Source organism: Aspergillus karnatakaensis (genome assembly GCF_047715665.1).
Source record: "Aspergillus karnatakaensis strain CBS 102800 unplaced genomic scaffold BJY04scaffold_40, whole genome shotgun sequence".
Taxonomy (NCBI): domain Eukaryota; kingdom Fungi; phylum Ascomycota; class Eurotiomycetes; order Eurotiales; family Aspergillaceae; genus Aspergillus; species Aspergillus karnatakaensis.
In genome coordinates, this window is record NW_027395752.1 from 228,121 (window position 1) to 250,207 (window position 22,087).

Sequence of the window (22,087 nt, forward strand, 5' to 3'; positions counted from 1 at the left end):
CACCCTGCCATCTACGTACCATGGACATGCACACGCCCCTGCATATGCGTATCTTGCCTGGAATCTTGTTATAGACTTCCTTCGGGTAGATCAACAAACAAAACAACATCAGTCCCGGTAGCTCACCATCACACCAAACAACTTGCAGAAGGTCTACACATATGGTTTTGTACATACCCTTATTCTTTCCTACCTTCCTTCTTACTCCTGCTCTGTGGGGTCTACCTTGTGAGATACCCTCATCCTCATTCCAGATATATCTTGCAATTTATCTTCTGGACTAGATTAAACTAGATTAGATTATCTAACGATAGACATAATCTGCTGTTTTTCATACATTGGAAATGCTGTTGGTTTACTTGGCACTTTGGTGGTTCTTGTTATTTGATGTATATAGGTGTCTCTGATAGACTCAGGTAGAGAGAATTCTAGAAGATATTCGACACTCTAATGAATATATAACAACCATGCTGTTCATGATATGAAGCCGATGGGGGAATGAGGCAGAATGTTATCGTCTGCTCAGCAGCGCTGGACAAAGTATGACTGCGGTCTAAGATGTTCACAATCTGAGTCGCAGAACAGAAAACTTACGCAGACCAAGCAACACAATAATGTGCACATTGTTCAAACTACGGCGAGTCTATATACACCCGTCTCCGACTGGCCCAAGGCGAAAAGAATAGGGAGCGAGAGGAAGAGAGGGCTTGTATCAGATCCCCGCTGATCAGGTAGAGTACATTGTTAGATTGACAAAGAAACACACCATTTCAAGCTTCAAGCACCGCTGGAAATTATTCTAGCAAAGGTCTAATCTACCGGTCCAGGCGGGCGGGGAAGTTACCGGCCTCTACAGAGTTGTCAGTAGGCTAATCTCTTGAGATGTGAGGAAGGTGAGGTCAGTGACGTACCGCGCTGGGTATCCCATCGGTCAGTCCAGGCCTTGGGGCAGAGAGAGCGGAAAGCGAGGTAAAACTGTCACGATGTTAGACTCGTTGGTTAGGTGCTTTGGAGGTGATCATGCGATGTACCTGGCGGCATGGGCGGAAGTCTTCACCCTTGGCGGTAACGCACTTGTGGTAGTCAACGTAGTTTTGCCAGCAGTGCTTGGTCCTGGAAAAAGCTATTAGCGAGCCTCAGGATAATCTGGATGGCTAGACGAGACGCACTGGTTCTGCTGGGGGAAACGGGCGTCGTAACCTAGTAGACGAGAGATTGTGAGCTCCATTGTCCGATGATACGCAGCGGGCGCGGGCAAAAAGCGATTGGATCGGATATGATGTCTATGCAGCACGTACCAGCTAGAACGAGGTTAGCGATTGAGTCTGATAGCTGCGCAAAGAGTAGAATTGAGCTCGGGTGCGAAGAAACTCACCAGTGACGAACTTGAAGGGCTTGGTCTCGACGGGCTCATCGGGATCGGCTTCAGGAATGGCACCCATTTTGGCAGTAATAATTCAATCAACAAAGCTTGACTGAAAGAATTGGAATGAGGGGGAGAGGAGGTGGAGAGGAGAAGGTCGTTGACAGAGGTTAGGTGGTGGTGAGGGTGAGGGTGGAACGACCCGTGAAGTCCCATGCCGGGAGTGACCGCCCAGGTAAACGAGCCAGTTACAGGTCGAGATTTCCTAAACAACACCCGAAGCCGTTAAGTCACTTGCGTCGCAGAGCTCCGTCACCACATCCCGATCCTCGACCTCGATCCTTCATCCCACCCTTTCCCTCAATCTCAACTCCTATCTACCAGTAGGCCTCATTCACCATGTACCCTTCTCGTGTTCTGCGGATGCAGCCCACTCGGGCCTTTGCCTTCCCTGCTCCCGTAAGCTCGCTCTCCATCCCTGGCATTGCATGATGTGAAAAAAAGGCTTGGCAGTTACTAACCGACGTTGCAGAAGGAGAACCACAGCGGTACGATCCCATGAGACTGCAGTCGACGACGATATGATTCAATTGGTATACTGGAGTTTGGCTAATGATCTTCTCTAGCCCACACCATCTCCCAGCGTCTGCGCACTCTTAAGAGGATTCCCCCAGAGTTGATCCCTCTCGGTATGTTATAAACCTTGGGCTACTTTAGGAGCTTGTCAATTGGACTATGTGCTAATCATCTGCAGGTGTTGTTCTTGGGTATGTTTATTCTCTAATGCATACATTCGTTATTACATGACGGTCCCCAATTCCGTCGCTTCCGCGAATCAAAACCGTATCTCGCGCTGACACTCAACCCTAGCGTTGCCGTTGGAGCTGCCATCTATTCCAGCAGCAAGAAGCTCATGACCGACAAGACCCTCCGTCTTAGCCCCAACCGTCCCGAGGACCGTGAGCACTAAAATGTACCATCACATTCGATTCCTTGCAATGGCTGATTGGACTTCTCTGTTCTTTGTGTGTTGGAATTCTGTATTATCCGCGGGCGAGGCGATGTCGCGGGAGGTGGTGGAGTGTGATATCTCGAGAAATACCAGGCTCAAGCTTGGAGCGCGTGTGTATATAGTACGGCTTTGAACAAAAGGTTCCGATGATGTAATATCGTGCAATATTACTGCCGCCAGGCTTCTCTCGACTTTTCCACGTCGTATGCTATGCTGTTCAATCATCATTCCGGCTTGGGTCCTGCAACATCTAGCTCCTCTAGCCGTCGCATTGGATCTTCGGGGGCCTCGCTGGCTTCTCTGCCCTCAGCGTTTCCCAGCTTGTCTTCCTCGCTCACAGCGTATTTAGACAAGTAGCCCTCCTATGCAGCAGTTAGTGAGCAAATTATGCGTCCGTGGGATATGCGCCCTCCACATACCTGCTCCCAGATAGCGGTCTTGCTTCCGAGGCCCTCATTCGCATCCTTCTGCGGTTTAGCGGCGGCAACCTTAATCGTACGTCCATATATCTCGCTACCGTCCATGTTATCGATCGCTTCCCTCGCATCATCCGGTAGATCGAATTCCACATAGCCAAACCCGCGGTGGTTGTCGTTAGAGTTGGGTACGTCGGGCTTCGGAAGGGTGATATCAACGACCTCTCCGAATGGCACAAATGCCTCGGCCAGCGTTTGCACGGTCACCGCCTGGTCCAGGCCTCCGACGTAAACCGTACACTTCAAACGAACTTTCTCACTCATAGCGACCGTGCTTCAGGGTATGTTATCTGGAATATCGTGTAGCAGTGCGGAAAGTTTCCCCCAGCCAGCTCTCCGGACCTCAAGGCGGACAATCTGATATCCATCACGTGCAAAGGACTAAGCTAAGCACAGTGTTTTGGCGAGCTCCAGATTAGGCTTAGGGGCAAATTGGGCCCCCGGAGGCCACTTGGCTTGGTTGAGCGGGAAGCCCAGCAAGCCAGACCAGCCCAGGACGACGACTCGATCGCCTCTCCTATTTCATTTTCCATGTACCCCTCGGTCTTCAATTAGAGGGGAGATCCTTGTTGGATAACTTTGCTTGACCTCTTTGACGTCTCTCTGCGTGTTTGCTTCCAGTGCGTCCCGTGTGAAAGACCATCCAGACCTATCTATACCCCCACACCAGCAGCTCCCTACCCTCAGCATGGTGCGTCTGAGGGAGATTCCCCGGACGGCCACTTTCGCCTGGTCTCCGGGGGCGGCGTCGCCATTGATCGCTACTGGTACACGGGCTGGCGCTGTCAATGCCGATTTCTCGAATGAAACATGCTTGGAGCTTTGGGATTTGGCTCTGAGTAACCAGGAAGCTGGTGCGGAGCTACAGCCGGTAGCCAAGATTGACACCGATTCGGGGTATGCTCGATGGCTCGGTTCTTTATGAACAAAGGCTAACCGCTATTCTTAACTAGGTTCAATGACCTTGCCTGGACAGAATCAGACGATAACTCGCGGGGGATCATCGCTGGTGGTCTTGAAAGCGGATCTCTCGACCTGTGGGATGCTGACAAGCTATTAAGTGGCTCAAGGTAGGTCTTAGTGGGACAAGCGATAACAGCGGATACTGATCGAATAAGTGACGCCGTGCTATCGAGGAGCTCCAAGCACTCAGGGGCCATCAAGGCTTTACAGTTCAATCCCCGGCACTCGAACTTACTGGCCACTGGTGGCGCCAAGGGAGAGGTTAGTGTTGGTGATGTTGTCACTCTAGAAAGCGCTAATAATATCTAGCTATATATCTCCGACCTCAACAATCTCGAGAATCCGTACCGACTCGGAAGCACCACAGCCCGCGCCGATGATATTGAATGTCTGGATTGGAACAAGAAAGTGGCCCACATCCTGGTCACTGGTAGCAGTGCAGGGTTTGTTACCGTGTGGGATGTCAAGACGAAAAAGGAGAGCTTGACCCTCAACAATCTGGGACGGAAAGCCGTCAGCGCTGTTGCTTGGGATCCTGAGAAGGTGGGAATCGCCTTTCAGTGGGCTCATGCACAATGACTAACTTCAATTAGCCCACAAAACTTGTCACGGCGACGCCGCTTGAGTCAGAGCCTCTGATCAATGTCTGGGATTTGAGGAACTCTCATGCTCCGGAGAGAGTAAGTAGACATCATATTCGATGATGTAATGTGCTTGCTAACGGTATGCAGACTCTGCGCGGACACGAGGCTGGCGTTTTGTCACTCTCTTGGTGTGCCCAAGACCCTGACCTTCTTCTCTCGTCCGGCAAAGACAACCGCACAATTTGCTGGAACCCTCAGACAGGAGTTTCATATGGCGAATTCCCCGTCGTCACCAACTGGACATTCCAGACCCGATGGAACCCTCACAACCCGAACTTCTTTGCCACCGCTTCTTTTGACGGAAGAATATCAATCCAGACCATCCAAAACACCAGCACCGAAACTGCCAAAGCCGTTGCCGACCAAAATCAAGCTCTTGATGGAGAGGACTTTTTCGCTAAAGCACAGAGCCAGCCTCAAGTGTCAAGCTTCTCGCTGCCCAAGGCCCCAAAGTGGCTCGAGCGCCGCTGCGCTGCCTCGTTCGGCTTTGGCGGCCGTGTGGTTTCCGTCAACCTGGTCGAAAAGGGTGGCCGTGCGTCAAAGATCAGAATTACTCCTTTCGAAGTTGATGAAGCTGTTGGACAGTCCACTGAGACTTTTGAGAACGCGCTCAAAGAAGGTGATCTTAAGAGCATCTGTGAAAACAGGGTTACAAGTGCAGCAACCGAGGAAGAAAAGGCTGACTGGAAGGTGATTGAGTCTCTACTCTCGGATAACCCCCGAAAGGGTCTAGTGGAATACCTCGGTTTCAATGACCAAGCGGACGATGTGTCCGAGGGATTGGCCAAGCTCGGGCTTAGCAAGGAGGATGAAGTGAATGGAGAGCAGTCACCTAAAGAATCCCGCGGGTCGGGAGCAAAGAAGCACAAGCGCCTGCAATCGATGTTTGACGCCAGCCCTGACGATAACTTCTTATCTGATCTGGCTGCATCAAAGGGTGCCAAAACCAACAACCCCTTCCGGATCTTCAATGGCGACGAATCTGAAGCCGACAAGAGCATCACCAAGGCCTTGCTTCTTGGATATTTTGAGAAGGCTCTTGACCTCGCTCTCAAAGAGGACCGTATGTCTGATGCATTCATGATCGCCATCTGCGGTGGGCAGAAATGCATCGAAAAGGCACAGGAGCACTACTTTTCCAAGCAAACCAACAGCCCGAACTATGTGCGTCTGCTTGCTTCTGTCGTTGGCAAGAACCTCTGGGATGTTGTGTATAACGCCGAGCTGTCGAATTGGAAGGAGGTCATGGTTGCTTTGTGCACGTTCGCCGAAGACAAGGACTTTGCCGACCTCTGCGACGCTCTTGGTGACCGTCTTGAAGAGCAAATCCGCAGCACTGGGGATAAAGCCGCGCGCAAGGACGCATCCTTCTGCTTCCTCGCTGGTTCCAAGTTGGAAAAGGTTGTCGCTATCTGGATTGAGGAGTTGAGTGAGGGCGAACAGACGGCCATTGAGACCGCTACAGACGATTCTAGCTTTTCTATTCACGTCCGTGCTCTTCAGTCATTGATTGAGAAGGTAACAATTTTCCGTCAAGTGACCAAGTTCCAGGACACCGAGCGCACCAAGGACTCTGAATGGAAGCTCAGTCTGCTTTACGACAAGTACATCGAATATGCCGACGTTGTTGCCACTCATGGACGCTTGCAAGTTGCCCAGAAATACCTGGACCTTGTTCCCGAAAAGCACCCTGAAGCCGAGATTGCCCGGAACCGTATCAAGCTGGCGACAAGGCAGCCTGCTGCCAGAGCTCAAGCCGCCCCGGCCACCGCCAGGACAACCGCAAATAAACCTCTACCCCAGCCAGCATCATATCAACCTCCAACGACTTTCTCCGCCGGAGCCAGGGCAGCCACTCCAACTTCCTATGCCCCTCCCACTCAAAACTCAGCTCCCGCTCCCGCTGCAAATCTCTATGCTCCCCCTACCCCTGCAGTGAACCCTTACGCTCCAACAGCTGCAACTCCCTCGCAACCTACAAACCCTTACGCACCCCCAGGTGGTAGCTATGCACCATCTTCTGGTTATCAGCAGCCCCGGCAATCTTTCGGTGCCCCCCAGCAGTCTTTCGGCGCTCCACAGCAATCCTTTGGTGTCCCTCCTCCACCGGCTGGCGGCATTCCCCCGCCTCCTCGCGCTTCCAACCAGTCCCCTGCCACCGTCACAACCTACACCACCGCTAGGAATCTGCCTGCGTGGAATGACCTGCCAGAGGGTTTCGCTAAACAACCCGTGTCGCGCAGAGGAACCCCTGCCTCATCTGCAGCCATTGCCTCGCCGTTCCCCAACCAGTCTCCACCCATCACTCAAGGCCCCCCACCTCTAGGTGCAGGCCCACAGCGCACGCCGTCAGTACCACCTCCACCGAAGGGTGTTCCTCCGCCCCCGCGGATGACTTCACCTCCATCTGTAGGCCAGGCACCGCCAAACACGTTCGCTGCGGCTCCACCGCCGCCGGCTAACCCTTACGCCGCCCTACCGACCTCGCCTCCGGCGACTATGGCACCACCAGCATCAATTCCTCGTGGGCCCTCTCCTTACAACCCACCACCGACCATTCCCCCTCCAACGAACCGGTACGCTCCAAGCCCGGCGCAGCAGGCAGCGAGCCCGCAGCTCCAAACGCGGGGTCCTGTCCCTCCTCCTCCGCAGGCAGCTGCTTCTCCTTACGCCCCTCCACCGCCTGCACAACCCCTGGCACAACCCTTGGCAAGCAACCCCTATGCCCCTAGCACACCACCGCCCATCCAACCGCCAGTCCAGCAAGCGCCCCCGCCCCAAGCTCCAGGATCACGCCCAGGCACTGCGTCTTCAGCACAGAAGACCACCCCCGCGCCTCCCAAATATCGTAAGTCCACTTGACATACATTTATTGGCCTCCCCTAACCGTTCTCTAGCTCCGGGTGATCGCTCGCACATTCCCGCGGATGCACAGCCTATCTTTGAAATTCTCTCAGAAGACATGCAGCGTGTCAAGGCTCGCGCTCCATCCTCATTCAAAGCACAGGTTGACGATGCAGAGCGGAGACTGAACTACCTGTTCGACCACCTGAACAATGAAGACCTTCTCAAGCCGAATACCATCCAGGATATGGTGCAGCTCGCCCGCGCCATTCAGGCGCGTGATTATGAGACCGCTCGCACAATCCACGTGGATATCTTGACGAACAGGAACGACGAATGCGGTAACTGGATGGTATGTCTACGTTTTTGAAGTTGAGATCTCTCTTGCGTGCGATTGCTAACATTATATTACAGGTCGGTGTCAAGCGTCTGATCAGCATGAGTAAAGTCACCCCTTAGATAGAGTATACCATCTCGACCTCGAATAGGTTCATAATCCGGAGGCAGATGCAGGAAGGTGTCAGACGTCGCTGGTAGCTTTCTGTCCTACCTCGCCATCTCGACCTGCTGTTCTTATTTTCTCTGCCTCCGGAGGCTCGTCTGTTGCCTATTATTTCATGTCCTTTCTTTAAGTGTCAATGTCATATTAACGTCTTTGCTTTTCTTCTTGCTATTATTCACTTTTTCTTTTCTTTTGAGCTCTTTTGCGGGTTGAAGGTTTGTAGATATCTTGTAGTAGATTCTTAAAGTTGTTGTCGAGTGGGAGACGGAAGAGATAAAATATATAGGTATAACCAGGAAAATATACTAGTTCCACCTTGCAATTAATATAGTTAGAGAAAGGATATAATTGATATAGACATAGGGAATTGGTAGTACTTCCCGCGATTTCATGTGTCTATTCACAGGGGCGCAATCATTTTCGGAAAAGCAGGAAGATGGCTACAGGTATGTCGTCCCGCATTAACTGATTTCCATGCCTTTGCAGAACCAACAACTCTATCTAACATACGACCCAACATTCCTCACGCCACCGCCTCTCCCTGACGGGAAATTCCTCGCGCTAAGCAAAGCCCCCTTCACACCCCGAATCTCCGCCCGGAAGCTCGATATCGCGTCTTCCTCGGCCTTCTTCATGCCCGTGCCAGTATTGTTCCCTGAGTCAAATCCGGGAGAGCTGTATGCGCCGTACCCCGTCGAGCTGTAGGGATATGAGTTCTTGCTGTACGCTAGGGTGTCGAGGTACCGCTGCAGGTCGGTGATCCGGCTGCGGGTCGTGTCATTTAATGTGCTGGATTGGGACTGTGCGTCTGCGAATTCGCGAAGGTGGGTGCCAATCTGCTCGAGGCGTTTTTGATGGTTTGTTACAACTGTTGAGGGGGTATTTGGTTCGGAATCGGCTGTGGAGGCAGAGGTGGTGGGCGGTTGTGGGAGCTCCTGAGATGTTTGCGTGCCGATATCGCGGTGGAAGAGCTCTGTTGGGTCGGAAGTGATGGACTCGATGTCTTCATCAGTGTCTGCGACGGTTGGTGCCCTGGAGACGAGGAGACTAGGTGGAAGTTGGGAAACATTGGCTTCTAGGAGCTCATTGAGATGTTTGAGGTTTTCTTGCGCCTTATCGGCCAGCTCGTGTCGGGCGTCTGTTAGGCTTGCGAGCATGGGTTTCACAAGATACTCGCTTGCGCCGTAGACGGTGGCTCCGAGACCCGCGGCTCCATAGAGGGTGTAGAGGACGCTGCGAAGAGTGACGAGGGGAGGTGGTTTGGACTGGTGGAGGAGGAACTCGGGGTATGTGATGATTGGAGGTACATCGCGGGGTGCTGAAGAGGTAGACTGGGTAGTTTTTGACGAGGGGGGAAGTATGTCTGGTGTAGAAGGGGCCTGGATTGGCGGTTCTGTATTCGATTCGGAGGTGCTTTTGTTCTCCTCGGCTGCGCTGCTGCTGGCCTCGGTGTTGCGGGATACCCCTAATAAGCTGTCTATTTCGGAAGGGGTAAGACCTTTGGATTCCAAAAAAGTAATCTTGCGATCGGTAGGGGCGTCTCGGATCTCCTGGTCTTTGAGAAACTCGGATGCTTGCTGTATTAATGTTGAGCGATCAGCGTCACTACCGGGATCTTTGGCATCGGAGGATGGCGGGGAGGGAGTCGAGTGCTGTTGTTGCCATAATGGGATTGACCGATTTGAATCGGAATTGGACATGATAGTGTTAGTGGGCGCTTGTGGATAGCGGTTGAAGATACAGAGAGAGAGGCGCAATGTGAGAGATGAGAGATGAGAGATGAGAGATGAAAGTCGGAGTCTGGGGTCGGTCTGGGGAGGCGATGGACTCATGTGAGCCAACCTCGGCTCTCCCCTGCCGAGCTCTTCCAGGTAGTTACACTTCCCAAGACAAATCAATACGAGTTCCTTTATTTAAGACTGTCAACTGCTATATAGCCTTCATTCGGTCAATCTTCATATGCGGCCTTGTTATGCATGCGTGTGTATGTCCCTATATGAAATCGGATAGTATAATTATATATTACCACTGGAATATGGCACGCACACAAACTACGAAGGCGCAGATACCCACCCGTTGGCGGCTATTTAACCAGCGACAGCAGTGATCAAGGGAGACTTACAGAGCTCAGGCACCAAAGGCTCCACAAGCCTTGGTAATATTCTCAAGACAAGACCACTCTGTACATTCAGGCCGAGCTCGAGAACTGCAAGCTTGTTGGAGACCAGGACTCTACAGGCATCATCATCGCGGGAGAAGTCGAAGATGAAATGAAATGCGGTCGCCCACATGAGTGTATAGAAGGCCAGAACAATCGCTGTCAGCTTCGAGGGCCGCGCATCTGTTACCGGCAAGGGCTTTGATCCGGTGAAAAAGAAAAGGAAGGCTTGGAGAGCGCCCTGTAGGAGTTGAGCCGCTGCACTGGTATTAAGATGAAAAGGCCTGCACCTTACCACTGCGACGTTATAAAAAGCCGCTGAGCGTAGTGAACTGGCCGGAAATTTTGCGACAACAGCAGCGACCAGCCCTACAACGATGATACCTAAAATCAACACACTCCAAATGCTGCGGTGAGGCGCTTATTATGACAGTACTTACTTGACGGGATTCGCTTCTTGATCGGGTCTGCTGCCTGACTGATTGGAAGACGACATCCTGATAGCTTGAGGTTGGAAAAAAGCACACAATTCCAAAGAGTCTAACATGGGTAGAACCTTGCTGTTATAAGTAGCGAGTTTAGCAGCTCGTATGTATAGTTAGCCCGGGCTGTCCAGAGGGTTCAGTCCAGGTCTTGTGGGGCTCATAGTTGAGGGAATCCATCTGGGAATTGATACTGGCATGTTAGTGTCATCTGCCGCAGGCCTAGTAGGTGTAAATACCACCTGGACAAGTGTTACAGAGATCTTCAACTTGATATGTGAAGAGATATGCATTATGCATTTGCGCTTCATAACAGATGGTTATGTACACACCGCCTGGGCAGAACCATGAGTGCTGATCACCATATCAGACAGAGACAAAGTACAAAAAGTGCCACCAACCTGGGAAAGAAGGGAGTGTCTCTCTTTTGTTGAAGGATTAGAATCATCATCATTGCTGGCTTGATCCACCAGTGGCACCGGAATTCCAGAGTCACACTGCAGCTGCCGCCAAACTAGAACGAGGATCCTGCTCAAACAGTTTACTCCCGTTGATTCCCCCGATCCAACCACCGCAATTGCCCGGCTGGCTTGTCCGAGTGAGTAGTTTTCCTCTCTCTTTTTCGTATTGCTCAGGGCGTTTTTGGAACAATCTGGGTGTTACCCATGGACCCGACCCCCAATATATCTGCAGATGACTCTGCTCCCTTCTCTCCCACCTTCCCCTCCAACCGCTGAGGGTCCCGATTTGTCCGCTCCTGGCGGTAATCCAATCGCACCAAGCTGGAGACTGCAGCAGGGCTCACCTCTGTCTCTTATTATCTGATGTTCGATTGGACTAAGCTGCCCGCATTGGTCCCATCATCAATGTTCGTTGCAAGCATCGCAGTGGCGCAAGAACCAACGCGATAGATAGAGAGGGGGGTTTGATGCACTGCGGCTTCCCGGGACTACATCTTGCACCCCAGTCACCAGTGAAGCACTAGCCTACCTACGTCCCTGTCACTGTCAGCTGTGGATGGTGGTCTCAGGTCACCAAAAGTGCATGCACATTCACTTCACCTATGGTTTCCCTCAAATTGTCCGTCTAATAGCGGCAATATAATTGGAACCTTACCCTGTCCCTCTCCTCAAACCTTTCATTTTCATCTATCCCCCATCTACCGATTTGCTTCCTACCTAGGCGCCCCTCCACAATTTGCCCAGCCTTTGTTTGCTTCCCCCAACTTCTACCTTCTGCGCTTGGAAACAGCCCTCCATCGCACTTTCTATCGCAAAACATTTATTGTCCTTTGCTCTTTCTGCTCCTTCGTGAACGGCACGAACATTTCCGACTTTCACTATGTCCTTGAGACGTTCACTTCGAGGCCGGCCTGTGCCAGATGATCCTCCTGTTATTGAATCTAACAAGAGTACCAGGTCAACTCGACAATCTCGATCTGCCGCCTCGCTGCCCACTGTGACAGTTGTTCGGACCCGGTCTGAATCTCCAGAGGAAAAAAGAAGATCAATTCATCTCACCGTCAGAATGCCATCAAGTAAACTCCGCGAAGCGACTAGCGGTAGCTCGCGAAGTGCAGGGGGGAGGCGTTCGCATAATGTCTTCACTGATAACCCGATCGTGAGTGGTCCACGCACAAGTAGGTCAAAGAAGAAGCTCGTGGAAGTAGATACGAGCGAGGAAGAAGAAGAAGACTTGGAAGACCAGGAGGAGGATGAAGTTGATGACGAAGATGCCCCTGGCGAAGATGATGATGAAGACGCTGATGCAGATGGCGACGTGGACATGGATGATACCCCACCTCAGCCGCCTGTATCAAGACGACATGCGAAGGCCGCTGTAGCACCCGCACCCAGGGGAAAGCCAGCGAAGAGCGTTGAGGAGAAGGAAATGGAGCTTGATGAAGAAGATGAGGAGGAGGAGGAAGAAGAAGACGAAGAAGAAGACCTATCGGATCCTGACACAGATGCCGACGGCGAGCCAGATGACCAAGAGGAGGGCATTACGATCAATGCGGATGGGGGTGAGGAGCTAGACGAGGACGAAGAAGATGATGAAATCGATATCGACAGCGAGGATGGAACTCCCGTTGGCGATATCAGCAAGATGACCAAACGACAGCGAGGCTCACTAGGCAACGATTTCTTGCAACTACCAATGGGTTAGTATTACCGATTATGCTCTTTGAATATGAGATCTAACCAACCCTAGAACCGCAAATAAAGAAGCATCTAACGGCGGAAGAACGAGCCATGCGACGTGCTGAAATGGCTCGACGTCGAAAAAACTTGAGCGAGAAGCGAAACGAAGAAGAAAAGGTAAGTATCTGACAGCTCTCTTGCTGCCTCTGCTATTTATTAGTCGTGCTAATCTTGCCTCAGATGGACACCATCAACCGACTTTTACGAAAACAGGCCCCAAAGCGTCGTGGCCGGATTCCTGCTGCCGAAGCGGCCGAGAATGCCGCTGCAGATCAAGAGATTGCTGCGGAATATGAGCCAGTGGACCCCACCATGGTCAGATGGATCAGTGGCCGCGAAGGCAGCATTGTCGCTGTACCAGATGAATGGATCGGGACTCCTGCAGGTCGTATCTTTGGAGGAACGAGGAAGCTTGTTGAAGAAATCTGAACCCACGAAATGCGCGCAAGAGTGTGTAGGAACGATGTATTCAGGAAAAGGGCGTCTTGGTATTGATATATGGCAACATAGGGTTATTCGGTTATGTGCTTCGCCAGGGAGTTCGCAGACGGAGTGGATCTGAGATATAATATTCGGCTTGCATTTTCAAAAATGTATAATACATATCTATGAGTGCTATGTGCTACTTGGGCTCTGGCGTTATTATACCTTTCCGCACCTGTTCCGACCATCTAAACAATTCTAGCACGTTGCACACAGTGGGTATCAGTACGCCGATAGCCGCGATGCACTGGCATATTCAAGGTTAGACACCGCAGCTGCGCCAGCTCTAGGAAGGGTTTCTGTCCCTAGGCATTAAGTTCAGGGCTCATCTTGAGCCTCGGGCTTCGCAGCTAAGGCCTTCTTCCCTAGCGCGGGCAGACACCGGTCCATTTGGCGGTCGCAGGCCTACCCAGCAACCATGTCAATCAAAATAATAACCTCCAGGCCCCTCTTTTAGTTCCTGTTGCCGCCCGTTGAGCTAGACACAGGCGTTGTTGACGCATCGGCCGCCGGTTTTTGGTCGGGGGATTGCGGTTGCGCTGGTGCTGGTGCTGGCGCCGGAGCTGCACTTTGGCTTCTATTGAACGGTATTAATACGTATATCCATTCGTATCTCGTCACTTGACGTACGCGGATACCTCCTTCTCGCGCTGAAGATCTCTGAAAGCGGGCTGAAAAGCGTAGTATCCTATGCGAAAAGAGCGGCTGTTAGTCTAGTTCATCGCTTGTCAACGGGTCATGAACTGATTTAGGAACCTACCTGTGCCGATGCCCGCTACAATTGCTATCAAGGGGGAAACGAAGTTTCGACTCATGATGGAAATGTTGTCAATTAGATGTTTGAATTAACGTCGTGAGGTTTAAGGTCGGGAGGTAGGTAACTAATCGGAAGGACTCCGCTTTAACCAGGCTCATCGCCAAATGGGCGCCATTTCAATTCCCGTCGCGTCTCCCGACAACCATCCGACGCGTCGGACTAACAGTCAGAACAACACCCCCAAACGCTCATCAATACGTTCGACAATCGCAAACGATTGTTTGTTACTATTTTCTCTTATGAGTCCACCTCGACTTTCGATTTCACGACTTAAATGACGACCTAGGGATGGGTGTTTAGATTCAAGACATGGGCTTGTGTGGTCGAGGATGCAAATGGAGTCATGGCGGGAACGAGGGTTTGTGCCGGACTCGGATGACGAAGATGGATTTGATAGTCAGGAGAAGAGGGTGACTCAGGAGACTCGGACAGCAGATGATGATGTCTTTCTCGATAACCCCGATGTGACGGCAGCGAGTGGTAACGACCAGTCGAATACTGGAGGCAAGAACGACGTCTTGGAAGAAGAACTGACGCTCACGACGGGGGTCAGAGGGTTTGCGAATGAACTAGAGGATGTGGGCTCGGTCGATGGCGACGAAGATGTTGATTTATTGCCCTTACCCGTACCCAACCACCGACCACGAACTCCGAACAATGGTGGAGGGAATGAACTGGACTTAGGGGAACCCATGGCCGAGGAGAAACGCTCCACGCGGGGGACAAGTGCTTCAGCGAGTCGCTTGTCTGAACGTCTGAGCAAAACCTCTGAAGATGACCTATCATCCACCCCCCGTGCTAAACACCAACCTGCACCTGAGGATATGACGCGCTCCTCTCCGGATATATTACAGTTAAATACTCAGTCTCCGCGCGAACCTGCTTCTCCTGCAAGTACGTCTACACCAAAAGCTCAGCCTGCTAGTCGGGTCTATGCAGATATTGAAAATGTGGAGAGTTCCCCTCTTTCCTCCCCACTATCCTCATTGCATTCCTTGACTTTTGACGAGAGAGAAGAGCCATCGGGGCCTGAGCCATCGGGATCCGACAAGCCGTCGACGCAAAATTTGGAGGTTCTCCTGCCACCTCTTGAAATTCCAGAGGATCTTCTGGAACAACTAGATCCACCGACCCGGAGATCTTTACGGCAGCGTAACCCCATCCAGCTTCATCCGTACCTTATCGAAGATGCCAAGTACCAGAAACTCATGAAAGCTAGGGGCCTCAAACCAGTACGTGTGGCCCAAAGCGAACAACGAGCGCCCGCTGCCGCCGACGAGAGCCAGAATCAGGACCTGGGTGACGATGCAGGCTCGACTTCGGACAGTCAAATGACGTTCCAATTTCCCCCATCATCTCCTATAGATACTCGACAACTCTTCGAAATCCCGCGCAATCAGACATCCGCGGATACCCGCAACAGACGGAGCCCCCCAAAACCGAAAACTTCTAATAAGACTGGACCGCGCTCACCGAAAAGACGCAGGGTGATAGGGGCCGAGGACGGTCTGCCAAACAACAAGCTTCGTCCGATTCCTCGTCCACAGGTCCTGATTGACAATGTGTCATATTCTAGGCCATCTGATGCTTCTTCAATCTTCGATATTCCCAGTCCACCACGCTCGGGCACTGTCTCTTCGCCTGCACAAGAAAATACTGGTTTTCGCTTTCCCCGGGGATTTTCGCCACCTATCATCACGCCTAGGACGGAAACAAGGAAGACCACCAAAGATATCGATGAAATGCCCATTGTGTCACATGAAGTCGAAGATCAAACCGAAGATAAGACCGACGTATCGGATGATGCTCGGTCCCCTCGGTCAGTATCTGGCAGCCGCTCGAGCTCGGAGGATGAGGCCGAAAATGAGAATGAGGATGCACAAGAAGCGCTTGTGAGACGATACCAGAGAAAGATTAAAGGCGTTCTTCCGGCCTCATGGCTGCGACTAGACCAGCAAAAGCAGACAGGCCTCCCAAATGCGACGCAACGGAACCAGGAAAGAATATCTAGGCTAGAAAAAGAGAACACTAAAGGCGTTGCAAAGAAGATAACGAAGAAGCCTGGCTCTTGGGTTGCTTTCAATGCAAGAGCACAACTGTCGCCCTTGAGAGACCTTGCTGAAGAGAGTGATAAAGATGGTGCAGAGCAACCTGACGATAGTGACCGAGAGGAGGCACATCAGCGCTTGGTTGAGTTGCTTGGCCTCAACGATTCGTATCCTGATCATGACCCCGATGGTGATATACCCGAAGATAATCGCATCGACTACATGTTTCCGACCGCATCCCGTAACCGCCCTGCAGTTCATACGCGCAAGAAGCGCAACAAGCGCAACCGCGTTGAAGAGAATGATACCCGATCTGGCCTGCATTCGAAAAAACCGCGTTTGAAACGGCAGGCGCGGCTCACGGACGCTGTATATGGAGGGAAGAAGAAGAAGAAAATGTCCCAGAGCCTTCCTAAACTGGGCATATTGGATGCCCAAGATGTCACATCACGGTCTCGACACGAGCAACCTCAATTCTTAAGGGTAGCTGCGAGAAAAGCACGTTCTCGACAAGATAAAGGGAGACGTAGTCCGTCTCGCAAGATTATTCAGTTGAATTCAAGGCTGGATACTGAAGATGCGAATGCTTCATTGCGTGAGTGGCGCTCTGGGCGCATGCGACAGACGGCCCTACCAACAGCACCGAGCCAGACACTTCAGAGACAACCCTTGAGGGATCGAACTACGAATGCAAGAGATGTATTCAATAGCCTGGGCGCAAAGAGGGTTCAGGCACGCAACGTGCCTAAACAGCAGACCACGCAGCAGCTGAGGAATACTAGTAGAGTCCGAGAGAATGGTCCGCCATCAGCCACGACTACTACATCTGACACGGCTTTGAGCACCCGCGAACATGCAACCAAGCCTGTACAGCAGCGGCGAGGTAACGCGTGGATTGTGCAGCGTAACCTTGCCATCACCTCTCTGAGCAGGGGTAATCCACGACCAGTGATGCCGGAAGGAGTCAGCTATAATAGCGCTGCACACGCACCTTCATCATTACAGAGGTCACTTGCACTGATAAACCGAGATGGTAGCTTGCTTCTGAATCGGTTTCTTGCTGGAGATGCCGCCCCCCGGAGGTCCCCTCGCGCAACAGATGATCTGCATAAAACACAATCTGTTCTTCCCAGGCCAGTGGTTGAGCCACGACGTCGTCAGCTGAAGAAAAGACAACCGAAGAAGCTCGATCTCAATGCCGCTGAAGACCAACTGCCTCTTGTGTTTTATTCCTCGTCACCGCCGCCCCAGGAGGATAAGGTGGGAGGGCAACAACAGCTGCCTCCAGTCCAGACAATTGGTAGATTGAGTCATTTCAGAACAGCGTACCCTCTTGACTTCGGGGCTAGCCCTCTTCAATCAGGCATTTTTTTTCATGAGTCAACATTTGTCGGCAGTGGAGACTTTTCTCGCTCGCTTCATATCGCGAGGCGTGACCTAGACAAGAGTGCTGGCTTCTTCCAAATCAAGCTTGGTGATCGAAACATGCGATGGGGCGCCTGGGACGACACTGTCTCTTCGGGTTTTGGTATAGCTTTCGATGAGATTCTCAAGCTTACAGAAACTGGCAATAATGATGGAAGTCTCGAAGAAGTTTCCCGAGACGTTAGCGAAAATGGACATGCAATGTACAGATCCTTGATAAACTATGTCTCGGGAGCTTTATCATTCATTGATCCCATTGATAGGACGGCATTTGTTACTAGAACCAATGGTCTGGTTTCGAGGCTGCTAGAAGAGGTGTCCATCATCATGTCTTCTAGTGGGTTTGATCTTGAACGCTTGATAAAAGTTGCTTCACACAACTTGGTCTTCGCAAACCAAGCTTGCCAGATCTCATGCCATGATCTTGTTGATCAGTCTATTCGAGACGAGGCTCTCAACCTCGCCAAACTAGCCTCTAGGCAAGTTACCGTGCTTATCTCGAGCTCCACTGGACAAGCAGCAGTTCGAAGATTCGTCACTGCTGGCCGGTCGAAAGAGTGGCGCGAGATAGGCATCAAAGATGATCACCCGTATGTGGAGGCATACGTTCTCTTTCAGCACGTGCTGCGCAGCACCGACAGGTTCAAAGGGTGCCTGGAGGATTTGGTGGCAGATGCTTACTCGATATCGGACACTGAAGATATCAATAGCCTGGAAGAAGTGTGGCAGCAAGTCTTCACCACTCTACCTTTGCAAGAGATTGATGCGCTCGGCATGTCGCGCGTTGGGTCCCGCTTTAATGGAGGCCATGACAACTGGACTGCTGTCAAGCGGTTACTGAGTTCTGTTTTGGACAAAAATGAGGCGGATTCCAAGTCCCATCCTATATCTTACTACAGTTATTGCCGGGTCTTATTTCGAAGATGCTTTGTGCTCATCAATGACTGGGGGTGGCGCGACTGCAAGCCGATCCTCGACACGCTCTACGACTTCTTTGCAAAACGCACCTTGTACAATCTGAGGCAGGAAGAAAATCACAAATCGCCTGCTTTTCTGGACGAACTTGACGGTAACCCCACATTCGAAGTTCTACCAGGAGACCCCTGCTTCCGGATCCTGCTGAACATAATCGGGAGTGGGCTACGCTTCTTATCAAAGATCTATGACAAGAGAAAGGTTCGGAATTATACATGGCGGCTTTTACCGAACCACGGACGAAATTATCCCAAGGAACAGTCTATTCACCAAGCAGATCTGGATGCGTTGAGGAATCACCATGATCTTTTATGCACTTTATACTCGTCTGTCCCAGACGGGTGTCGGCCGCGCCTCGAAACTATCAAAGCTCTTGTTCACCCTGCCAGCTCTCATCTTGAAACTTGCAAGATTAGCCTGCGGTCTTGGACACGGCTTGCCCGCTTCAAGTTGTCGACAAACGAGGACTTACCTGGACTAGAGCCGTTTGCTGAATGGCACGGCTACTTTGTCTCGGAATTTCTAAAGCAACACAACCTGGCCCGAAGAGAAATTGAGGCACAGAATGAAGGGGGCAAGGAGTTTTCTCAAGAGCTGATCGATCGAATTGTTGCCCAGAACCAACGGCAGATTGAATCACTGCTGAGGGAGGCTCTGCAGGGTCTACAGAGCGCAATCAAAACTGCTCCTACATTGGAGCACGCTCAGAAAATTGTGTCGCAGACGCCTATCCACTCAATACTGGACCTTTTCAGCGCACGAACCACGCGTTTGAACGCTACGGTGCTAGAAGGTCTTCGGGTGATCGTGATGTATATTGAAAAATGCAGCTCGCCTTCAAGTGCATCTGTTACACGAGAGAACCCACCGCCCCTAGTCGACGAAGATAGTCAAGAATACGGAGACTGGTCTGACCTCCAGGCAGTCTGTGAATTTGAGTCTCTTTCAATAACCCCAGGGGTCGAGCATGTGGAGAAGGCATTTCATCCAGCAGTTTCACGGCTAGTCTCTAACTGCTTTGGCGAAGATCGCTCCCCTGACGATGCCATTCTGCTCTGCGTTGTTGACTGCTGGACCTCAATTGCGCACACCCTTGTGAGCCATCGCCTGCGGCGCTGGGACTGCTATGTGAGTCCGTATGACGGTGAATCTTGGGCCACTCTTCGTTGGACTACACAAACCAGGAAGTTTACGCCCGAGTTTTTGGCAAAGTGCATTGAGAAGGATAGCCAGTTTTTATCAGATTGCAAAGTGCAGATCTTAGGAATGTGGCTTTCAAGCCTCGTCGAACGAGCCTCAATGCTCAAATTCCAGCACCGTTTAACGGAGGCGCTCTTAAATCAAGCTGAAGAGGATTCTGTCCTGAAGAACCTTCCGTTTGTTCGGGATACGAAAACGGGGCTCCATTCTATAACGCTTGCAGAACTTAACCATCGTCGACTATCGACGATTTCATCTCTCCTGTCCAACATGCGTGAACACATTCAGAATCTGGACGATAGTGAAAACCGGGAGCTTGCAACCACGCGGCAGGACTACAGGGATTTACTCCAGAGAATGATGTCGTCTATGAAGTCAAACTACCAAGAACTAGGCAATGGCGAGGCCGAAGTACAAGGAGCCTATGTGAGCTTCGTCCATAGCATTGTCGGTTTCCTGCAACAACATACTAGGGAAATCTGTCCTATCGACCCGTTCTTCACGGATCCAGCTTCCTTCCCTCTGCCAGCCACGGATCCCACCTACATCGTTGCTAGGTTGAAGGGTTATGAGCCGAAGCTTTCCTCAGCAAAGGTCGCTAAAACCCTCATAGTCTTCGTTCAGAACGTGTCTGAACGGGCTGCCCTCGATGGCCAGCAGGCGTACCTTGCCAATCAGCTGTACAGTTCCATGGCAGAAACATACGAAAGTGGAAACCCGAGTCAACCGACACTGCGAGCAACGCTTCTTCAATGCGTCTTTCCTGCATACCTTGCCACCGCCTTTGATAACCCGGCCGCTTGGATCCTTACCCTGCCGGTCGTTGAGACTATCACTCGGGTCTTCAAAAGCTTGCTTTTTAACATGGATGCCACAGACACCGACTGTATTCACTCAGTTCTGAACATCTTCCGTGCCGTCTTCGAGTCTTCACTCATAGCACTACATCGTGCCGTGAGTAACACAAACATGCCCAAGGAGCCCACTGTCCTCATAACTATCGCCGCTCTCCTCGATGTGATAACATCAGCACTTCCAGTTGTCGACTATATAGACCGTTTCGGCGCAGCCGCAGACGCTTTCATAGAACAAATCCGCAATGCTCAACAATGCGCTTCCTTTGCTATCTATCGCCTCGAGAACCAACCTCTGACTCTATCCACACCCATTCTATCACCTGCCAAAGCCGATGCTGACACAACTATCAACTCAATCTCCCATTCTGCGACCCGCGACCTTCAGGCATACCTTACCGAACGCTGGTCCCGCCACCAAGGCAAATATTACTTCACTCGACGTGGAGGCCACCAGCCGCAAGAGGTAGAGATTGAGGCTCCGACTGCCGCCATGCTAGATGATAACCCGACACAAAGGGTTATTGAAGCCGCGGGGAACTTGTTGGATCTCTTGAAATCGTTGGACTTGCTGGGAGAGGGCAGGAATGAAGAAATTGAACTGGAATATGAAGACCCGTCTGCATTTGGGTTCGGCGATGAAATTCTTTTACTTTGATGTGATGTGCTGCATTATTAGCGCGACTTGCAAGATCACTATTCATCTATATTTCTCGGAATAGCTGTGCTGCACTGTATAATGATACAATGTGATATCTTGATGAGCATTGAACACTGCCCCGGTTTGATGCTGTATAGTAACCTAGGCTAAGTAAAGTGTTCTCATTTTGCACCCCCCTATTCCACCAGCAACAATATCCTCAACCTAGAGAGGCAAGCACGATGGCCGTCAGTCGCTCCTTCCTCACCCGCTGACCCTCCTCCTACCTTTCGAATCCAGAGTGAGAGCCCTCATCAACGAGGCAAGCGCGATTGAAGTGCCTAGATCGCACCTTCCCTCCCTAGCCCTGGGCCCTACTTCGTACCTTCCTATTTTGGTAGGCTTCTATGATGAGGCAGGCGCGATAGACGCCCGTCGGTCGCTCCTCCCTGCTAAGGAGACCAGCATAGTGCTTTCCTTTTTGGGATATTAAATTGACATCGTTCGCCCTTTCCGTTTTCCGATGTCCTGTTTCGGGGGCAGCTGCGATGGACTGAGCTTGGTCGTGCCTTCCTATATGAGTACGTCTGCTCAAGGCTGAAATGGACGCAATGCGACGGGCGTGCAGTTGTCAGGTGTGTGGTTGTTTCCCCCAAAAGTGATTATTTTGATGCTGGGGTGGATACTGAGAGTAAGAGAGGAAATTTTGTATTTTGCAAAGATAACTGATTTTAAGGGGTATGTAAATGAGCGAGAATGCCTGTGACTGTGGAGTGATATATGTAATCAAGTAAGAGACTCTTTAGCAAGTGCATGACCGAATATCACCCAATTCCTAGACTGGAATTCGCGGGGAGAGAATGGGAGAGAACAAGAGAGGGAAGGAAAGGAAGTGAAACCATGGCGTTTAGCGAAGGAGGTTAATTAACTTGTAATGAGATTTTGAATGCTTTGCTTTGCCCTGACCGGCTGTGCCTTTCCCCAAGATACGGTGAAAATA

General features: G+C 51.3%; 9 protein-coding genes across 9 annotated transcripts; 5 read left to right on the forward strand and 4 right to left on the reverse strand.

Annotated features, from left to right (window-relative positions):
• Window positions 1-815: 815 nt before the first annotated feature.
• On the reverse strand, window positions 816-1,442 carry BJY04DRAFT_220506 (cytochrome c oxidase subunit VIb; the record flags this gene model as incomplete). The annotated part of the gene is made up of 5 exons (XM_073716889.1): window positions 816-850; window positions 912-975; window positions 1,032-1,113; window positions 1,170-1,301; window positions 1,387-1,442. The coding sequence occupies 5 exons, from the start codon at window positions 1,440-1,442 to the stop codon at window positions 816-818; spliced, it is 369 nt and encodes a 122-aa protein (XP_073568957.1).
• A 320-nt stretch (window positions 1,443-1,762) lies between these two features.
• On the forward strand, window positions 1,763-2,333 carry BJY04DRAFT_220507 (uncharacterized protein; the record flags this gene model as incomplete). The annotated part of the gene is made up of 5 exons (XM_073716890.1): window positions 1,763-1,822; window positions 1,896-1,911; window positions 1,990-2,052; window positions 2,118-2,130; window positions 2,234-2,333. The coding sequence occupies 5 exons, from the start codon at window positions 1,763-1,765 to the stop codon at window positions 2,331-2,333; spliced, it is 252 nt and encodes an 83-aa protein (XP_073568958.1).
• On the reverse strand, window positions 2,058-3,189 carry BJY04DRAFT_194382 (RNA-binding protein). The gene is made up of 2 exons (XM_073712048.1): window positions 2,795-3,189; window positions 2,058-2,737 (listed from the first exon to the last, which is right to left on the reverse strand). Exons 1-2 carry the CDS (start codon window positions 3,113-3,115, stop codon window positions 2,600-2,602), a joined length of 459 nt encoding a protein of 152 aa, XP_073568959.1. The 5' UTR covers window positions 3,116-3,189; the 3' UTR covers window positions 2,058-2,599.
• A 172-nt stretch (window positions 3,190-3,361) lies between these two features.
• On the forward strand, window positions 3,362-8,031 carry sec31 (putative protein transport protein (SEC31)). Its single transcript, XM_073707966.1, has 8 exons — window positions 3,362-3,748; window positions 3,805-3,921; window positions 3,970-4,075; window positions 4,124-4,357; window positions 4,408-4,494; window positions 4,546-7,306; window positions 7,356-7,654; window positions 7,717-8,031. Exons 1-8 carry the CDS (start codon window positions 3,540-3,542, stop codon window positions 7,759-7,761), a joined length of 3,858 nt encoding a protein of 1,285 aa, XP_073568960.1. The 5' UTR covers window positions 3,362-3,539; the 3' UTR covers window positions 7,762-8,031.
• Window positions 7,682-9,579, reverse strand: BJY04DRAFT_103528 (peroxisomal membrane protein PEX14). The gene has a single exon (XM_073707967.1). The coding sequence runs from the start codon at window positions 9,502-9,504 to the stop codon at window positions 8,302-8,304; it is 1,203 nt and encodes a 400-aa protein (XP_073568961.1). The 5' UTR covers window positions 9,505-9,579; the 3' UTR covers window positions 7,682-8,301.
• Window positions 9,580-9,596: 17 nt separating this feature from the next.
• On the forward strand, window positions 9,597-10,705 carry BJY04DRAFT_194385 (uncharacterized protein). The gene has a single exon (XM_073712049.1). The coding sequence runs from the start codon at window positions 9,627-9,629 to the stop codon at window positions 9,909-9,911; it is 285 nt and encodes a 94-aa protein (XP_073568962.1). The 5' UTR covers window positions 9,597-9,626; the 3' UTR covers window positions 9,912-10,705.
• Window positions 10,706-11,971: 1,266 nt separating this feature from the next.
• On the forward strand, window positions 11,972-13,074 carry BJY04DRAFT_220511 (PAPA-1-like domain-containing protein; the record flags this gene model as incomplete). The annotated part of the gene is made up of 3 exons (XM_073716891.1): window positions 11,972-12,605; window positions 12,656-12,762; window positions 12,826-13,074. 3 exons carry the CDS (start codon window positions 11,972-11,974, stop codon window positions 13,072-13,074), a joined length of 990 nt encoding a protein of 329 aa, XP_073568963.1.
• Window positions 13,075-13,224: 150 nt separating this feature from the next.
• Window positions 13,225-13,984, reverse strand: BJY04DRAFT_194388 (uncharacterized protein). The gene is made up of 3 exons (XM_073712050.1): window positions 13,889-13,984; window positions 13,759-13,816; window positions 13,225-13,705 (listed from the first exon to the last, which is right to left on the reverse strand). Exons 1-3 carry the CDS (start codon window positions 13,941-13,943, stop codon window positions 13,582-13,584), a joined length of 237 nt encoding a protein of 78 aa, XP_073568964.1. The 5' UTR covers window positions 13,944-13,984; the 3' UTR covers window positions 13,225-13,581.
• A 111-nt stretch (window positions 13,985-14,095) lies between these two features.
• Window positions 14,096-21,105, forward strand: BJY04DRAFT_229479 (uncharacterized protein; the record flags this gene model as incomplete). The annotated part of the gene is made up of 11 exons (XM_073719076.1): window positions 14,096-15,768; window positions 15,802-15,837; window positions 15,910-16,043; window positions 16,074-16,362; window positions 16,399-16,445; window positions 16,476-16,883; window positions 16,923-16,956; window positions 16,999-17,026; window positions 17,060-17,214; window positions 17,245-20,650; window positions 20,681-21,105. The coding sequence occupies exons 1-11, from the start codon at window positions 14,275-14,277 to the stop codon at window positions 21,103-21,105; spliced, it is 6,456 nt and encodes a 2,151-aa protein (XP_073568965.1). The 5' UTR covers window positions 14,096-14,274.
• Window positions 21,106-22,087: the final 982 nt, after the last annotated feature.

What these genes read in the sequence shown, in the direction of transcription:
- sec31 (XM_073707966.1), top strand. Translation starts at nt 3,540, where the DNA reads ATGGTGCGTCTGAGGGAGATTCCCCGGACGGCCACTTTCGCCTGGTCT. An exon ending in AAGCTATTAAGTGGCTCAAG is followed by an intron (nt 3,922 to 3,969) that starts GTAGGTCTTAGT and finishes TGATCGAATAAG; the next exon opens with TGACGCCGTGCTATCGAGGA. An exon ending in CTGGTGGCGCCAAGGGAGAG is followed by an intron (nt 4,076 to 4,123) that starts GTTAGTGTTGGT and finishes AATAATATCTAG; the next exon opens with CTATATATCTCCGACCTCAA.
- BJY04DRAFT_103528 (XM_073707967.1), bottom strand. Translation starts at nt 9,504, where the DNA reads ATGTCCAATTCCGATTCAAATCGGTCAATCCCATTATGGCAACAACAG.
- BJY04DRAFT_194388 (XM_073712050.1), bottom strand. Translation starts at nt 13,943, where the DNA reads ATGAGTCGAAACTTCGTTTCCCCCTTGATAGCAATTGTAGCGGGCATC. An exon ending in TGTAGCGGGCATCGGCACAG is followed by an intron (nt 13,817 to 13,888) that starts GTAGGTTCCTAA and finishes CTTTTCGCATAG; the next exon opens with GATACTACGCTTTTCAGCCC. An exon ending in CGCGAGAAGGAGGTATCCGC is followed by an intron (nt 13,706 to 13,758) that starts GTACGTCAAGTG and finishes ACCGTTCAATAG; the next exon opens with AAGCCAAAGTGCAGCTCCGG.
- BJY04DRAFT_194382 (XM_073712048.1), bottom strand. Translation starts at nt 3,115, where the DNA reads ATGAGTGAGAAAGTTCGTTTGAAGTGTACGGTTTACGTCGGAGGCCTG. An exon ending in AGACCGCTATCTGGGAGCAG is followed by an intron (nt 2,738 to 2,794) that starts GTATGTGGAGGG and finishes ACTGCTGCATAG; the next exon opens with GAGGGCTACTTGTCTAAATA.
- BJY04DRAFT_194385 (XM_073712049.1), top strand. Translation starts at nt 9,627, where the DNA reads ATGGACTCATGTGAGCCAACCTCGGCTCTCCCCTGCCGAGCTCTTCCA.